This window comes from Orycteropus afer, unplaced genomic scaffold (assembly GCF_000298275.1).
Source record: "Orycteropus afer afer isolate SDZICR_OR568_19922 unplaced genomic scaffold, OryAfe1.0 scaffold00583, whole genome shotgun sequence".
In the NCBI taxonomy this organism is placed as follows: Eukaryota; Metazoa; Chordata; class Mammalia; order Tubulidentata; family Orycteropodidae; genus Orycteropus; species Orycteropus afer.
Genome location: NW_006922170.1, coordinates 365,882 through 371,613, shown reverse-complemented (window position 1 = coordinate 371,613; position 5,732 = coordinate 365,882). Strand labels below are relative to the sequence as shown.

Below are 5,732 nucleotides of genomic sequence, written 5' to 3'. Positions count from 1 at the left end.
CAAGGTGCTCCGAGGCTCTCTTCAGGATCTCATGGAATTGCTCCTTGAACTTTTTGTTGATGATCTTTATCATTTCTGCCTTGGAAATGGGCTCTTTGGTTTTATACTTCTCCAGCAGAAAGTCCAACAACCTGCACACACTCCTGCGGAGAGGATCTCTTTGAGAGCTCTCAGTGCGGGGTGGGGCCTGAGAGGAACTTGCTCTTCCCTCCTCTTGGCCCTCTGCACCTATAGCGACTTTTATGCAGCACACACAGGCAGCATCAGTGGTGGTGGATGGGACTCTCTCAGGCCCCTGGGGAAAGCCAGCAGCAGGGCAGTTCTGGGGAGAACTCCCAAAAGGAGGAGAGGAGGAGCGGGGAGACCCTTTCTCCTCTTCTGTAGTGGCCTGAGCACCCTCAGGATCATGAGTGTCACCTTGGCCCTCAAGTCGGTACTCACCTCGGGCCTGGTGATGTTTTTCATAGGCACAGAGCTTACTCTTCTGACCACGAGGCATGATGACTTTGGTCACGGAGAGCAGGCAGGAATGTGGGAGCAGGACAGGTGATGCGAGCCCATTGGAAAAGTAAGGTGTAGAGACTGTGAGCCTCTTCAGCAGGGAGATGCCTCTTTGGCTTTAACAATGGCTGCCTAAGCAGGATTCTTGGAGGGTACTGTTCTAGGAACACAGAAGGCTTCAGATGTGGTCAGCCTGTCCTGAGAAACATGTGGAGGAACTTAGGGTGAGGCTTAATTTGCAGTTGCCAGCAGGGCCTGGCAGAGGGGACCCTCTCTACTGGGGTAGTAGGGAGTCTACTAAGTTCACTTTCAGGGCCATCGGATCAACAGTTGGGAGGGTTTGGGCCTTATTCCCTGTGCTTCCCTAAACTTGATACCTCAAAGCCCCTTGGGTGCCTTGGCTGAGTTTAAGAAGCAGCTTAGCTCTCACCTCTTGGAGGGTATCTCAGTGATGACAGGAAAGTGGGACTGTTCTGTCCTGGGTTCCTTGCAGGTCTCTGTACTCCTCCAGAGTCCTCTTCTTGATTCTGTAACAACTTGGAAGTCCTCTCTGTCTTAGATAAGTTCTATCTGCTTATCCCAAGACCCTCAGTGTCCAGAGATGTCTTACAGTGCCTAAGGCATTTGACTGCTAACTAGAAGGCTGGCGGTTCAAACCCACCAGCCACTCCTTGGAAGGAAGATTGGGCAATCTACTTCCATAGTTATACTTCCTCAGAAACCCACGGAGGGTTTGCTATGAGTGGGATCTGACTTGATGGCAGTGAATTTGGTTTGTTTTTTTAATCTGGGTATATATGCCTGTGGTTTCCAAAGGCTGGCAGTAATGGTAGGATTCTGCATTGACTCCCGTTAGGGTGATTCCCTCAGTCCTCAAGGTCCTCACCTTGACTATTGGTAAGCCCTGAAATTCTTCTTCCTGAATACCTGAGGATGCCCACTTTGATGTGGTACCTCAACTAGCTGAGATGCCTAGGGAGAACATGAGTGTGATTCACTATATCAGCATGCCCAGGTTACCCAGGCCTGGAAACAAAAGTGAGGCTTTATGGTTCCCCCTTGTGTCGAAGAGCAGTCACCTCATCATAACTCAGAGTCCTCACTTCGACTTCTCTTATAGACTAAGTCTCCTGCCTCTGTTGAACAGGCATCCCCATTAATGTGAGGACTTCACATCCCTGAGACTACCTGCCCCCAGGAACCAACTAGCGGGCATCTATGTTTGCCACTCTCACCATGGTTTCCCCAGGCCAACTGCAGAAGGGGGATTTTGGGCTGTCACTTCTCTTCAAAAGGGGCTAATTCCTTCTATCTCTTTTCAAGATTAGTTCCTTGTGTCCCACTTGGTTCTCTCTTCTGATTGGGGACCAAAACCAAACACACCACCAGAGCTCCTTGAATTGGGACAGCCAGTCTTAAACCAAGGATTTCACTTAACCTCCCAGATTTGTCCTAGGCTCCCAGGGCTAATGGCAATAACAAGGTTTAATGCAACTCTCCTCATTAGGGTTTAGTGGTCCTCAGTACCTCAATCATGCCATGACCCTGTACCATTTCTATGATTCACCTCTCTGTTGACAAAAGACTGTCCTTTCCTGAGACCTCAGACTTGGATATCAGAGTGAGCCACACCATGTGAACGCTGATTGAGGAACAATAGGTGTGTGCGGTTAGGCTAAGAGACACCACAGTTCCCAGTTAGATGGTACCTTGGTTCCTTACCAAGGCTTCAGGCCTTGCCTTCAGGCAGGGATTAGAATTCCTCCCTCTCCTACCCTGAGTCCACCTGAAAGCAGGGGTAGGGTTCTGTGTTTTAGAGTAAGACCCTCGCCTTTCTACAGGGGTGTCTGGGCACTGCACATCTGGCTACCACTGGCTGGGGGCTTCTGGTGCTGAGAGCAGGGGTGTGCTGTAGGCGATCCCTCTCTTGCCCAGAGGCCTCCTCTTAAGCAATAAGGGACCTCCCTTAGCTTCCAATTGGGGTCTAGGTCGCCTGCCTCTTCAGAAATGGGGCTGCCCCTTTAAAACAAGGCCTTTCTGTCCCAGAGACTTTGCAAGCTGAACTCAGCCTGAGGGCTCTGAGTCTGGAGGAAGGGCTGAGACTTTGTATTGTCTCCTGTATTCTGGGTTAGGTGGTCCCCTCAGTCGACATTCAGGGTCCTCACCTTGAATCCTGAGCAGTCCTGGGACTCTGCTGCAATGTTAAGAGATCGTGGTGCTCAAAGTGGAGACCGCACGTTTACTTCACTTCTGTAGCAAAAGGCCGGCTTGCAGACTATGTCACATCTCACCAAGGTTTCTTGTGGGCGTCAAAGGGGCAAGGCTGTTTGGGAGCCTCTAAGAACCATCATTGGAGGTGGGGCAGAGCTCTTGGAAACCCACTGTTTTGGATTCAATGGTCACTTAGTGGTCACTCAGGGACCTCACATTGATACGTATCAGAGCCTGTGGTTCCTGCCTATACAGACCTCAGGAACAGGCTCAGAACTAGACTGACACCTCGCAGAGGTGCTCAAAGGGGGAGCTCAGGGCATGCTGCATGGCTACCCTGCCTGCAGTCTCACAGGGTGGTGACTGGGTCAGTGCTCTGGGTAAAGCCTCTTTGGTGGTTAGTTCCTTCCCCCGATTAGCACTCAGGGCTCACACCTTCCTACCAAAAAAAAAAAAAAAAAAAATTGCACTGCCATGAAGTGGGACCCCTCCTTGGGTTTCTGAGGTGCTATCACTATGGAAGTAGATTGCCCAACCTTCCTTCTGACACCTGGCTACAGTCTGGGACAACACTCCTCCCTTAACAGAACTGGGGCTGCTTGCATTAGATCAAGGCTTTCCCTGTCCCATACCTTCTGTGTGGAAATGAGGGGTCACTTCAGGCCAATAGTTCTACCTGGTGCCTCCACTGGCTCAAACAGGACCTGAACTCTGAAAGGTCTTTCTGTTGGTGAGGGTCACCTCCAAAGACCCAACGTCTTCACTTGCACTGCTGTTAGGTCCTAGTCTGTTCCCTCTATAGAAGTACCAGAACTACTCCCCCTTCTCATACATCTTGGATGTGAGATGGAGATGCTGCAGCACAAGACTGGAGGTCCAGGATAGGTGGTGGCTGGCTTAGTAAATACACACTGATCTATTCTATCACTTCCTCCACCAGACCTGGCATCTGTTTGTCTTCTGTCCTAAAATGTTCCTTTGTATAGGAAAGGAGCCATCCAAGATGAGTTTGTGAGTATCAAATGCTTTAAGGTTATCAGACCTTGCACATGTACATGATCATAATGTCCCCAAATATTACCTTCCTTCGTTACTCATTTGATTGCTTATGCTCATTGCTATGGCTCTGTATTCTAATCCTGTACACTGGCACAAAATTTCTCTTTTCATCCCTAGATATATTTTGTGGAAGTGAGCTGTAAAGTGAATTAAGAGACACAAGATCTACCTCAGGCTGTATGAGTGGAACACTGTGGGCTCCAGACAGATTCAGATCATGGGTCTTGTGTAGCCCTGTCACTTAGTAGAGCTGTGAAAATGCAAAAATTGGAAATTCTTCATTGACAAAGTAACTCTGAGAACCCTAGTCTGTAGAACATTTGGAATGTCTGTAATACATTAAAAGTACCTGGTAGGGTGCCTGGGATGTTTTGGGTCCTTAATGAATGGAAGTTATTACTGTGATAGTATTGGCCCCAGGTGATACCACTCAGCTCTTTTTTTTTCTTTAAATCCAAGATTTGTGGGAGAATATGCAGTGATTCAGAAAAAAAGAAAATGAAATGAGCCAAAATACTGCTTAGGAAGGAAAAGTAGTTAGTATTTGGCATTGTTGTTGTTGATATGTGCTGTCGAATTGGACTCAACTCAGAGTGACCCCTCCTTGGGTTTCTGAGGCAGTATCACCATGGAAGTAGATTGCCAACCTTCCTTCCGAGGAGCGGCTGGTGGGTTTGAACCACCAGTCTTCTGGTTAGCAGTCAAGTGCCTTAGGCACTAAGCTACCAGAGCTCAAATTCCCCAGTTGGATCTAACACAAGGCTTCTAGGATCGTCAGTGCCAACAATCCCTCCTCTCAGCTGCCTTTCCATCTTACTCACCCCTATTTTCATTCATGTCACTACTATCAAAAATCTGGTCTTCACTTGGATTTTGCCTCAGGACACGCAGGAAATCCTAATTCTAACATCCTTTGAATGGAGTGGGCTCTGGCTCTCTCAGCCCAAAACAAAGGTCTGTAACAGTGGCTTCCTCACATCTTAGCTCAGTGGAGTATCACCCTACTTCTCAGACACTTCCTGGAAATGGTGTAAATAAAACACCCAGGCAGTGCATGTGTTCAAGTGCACTGGGACAAGAGCACAGGACACTTCCAAATCTGTCTCAGGTCGCATTCCTCTCTGGTTTACCTACAATCCAAGAGTCTCTGTTAAGACCCAGTCTCCATTCCAGGTTTAATCTCCCCCCCCATGATGGGAGTGTCTGCCCCAGAGCACCCCTATCACAGCCTCATTAATTGTCCTCACTTTACCCCAACTTCCACCCACTATTGTTAAGCACCCCATGCAGCCTAACTTTAAATGGCTTCCCCCTCAGGCACTTGGAATTTCCCAAAACCTCACACTGCCCTGATTCATACCTTTACACTGACTGCTCTCACCTAGACCTCCCCTCCTCACTCCTTTTCACTTGTTAATTTACGCCTTAAAGCACATCTCACTGATTCCTTATCTGATAGCTGCTTTTCAACTGTAACATGTATGACCATGGGATTGGGCTCCTTATAAAGCATTTCCAGTAATAGCTTGAAGCCCACCAACTACCAGATGCTCAGTTAATATTTGAGTTATAAAATAAACAGTGAACAAAGTGTCTAATTTGTGACACTTTAATTTCTACATCCTTGAATCCAGGTAAATCCAGGTATGTATCTTTTCATTTCCAAAAATATGTATTACAAGAAAATAAGCACACTAAGATTTAACAAAATGTACTGAAATGTTTTTCTTTTCTTTATCCCAAGTATTCTTCTATGGGAATCATTCACATTTCCAAGAAAACCCATATTCTAATACATGTTACCTTTTTTGGATCAGAACATAAATTTCAGGATGTTCTATTTGTTTTTTTAGAATATCAAAATTCTTTCGTTAATTCATGAAAGCAACAATAAACAAGTGATCCATGACATTCATAAACTTGGATTATAAATCAAAATATTACACTAAAAAAAAATAATA

At 46.8% G+C, this 5,732-nt stretch overlaps 1 protein-coding gene across 1 annotated transcript in view; it reads right to left on the bottom strand.

The window, feature by feature from the left end:
• LOC103210287 (melanoma-associated antigen B4-like) overlaps positions 1 to 5,732 on the bottom strand; it is a 7,493-nt gene that overhangs the window by 524 nt on the left and 1,237 nt on the right. Inside the window, exon 2 of the mRNA XM_007956210.2 lies at positions 2,372 to 2,392. Within this exon, the coding sequence (XP_007954401.2) occupies positions 2,372 to 2,392 (21 nt within the window). The remainder of the gene's footprint in view (positions 1 to 2,371; positions 2,393 to 5,732) is intronic.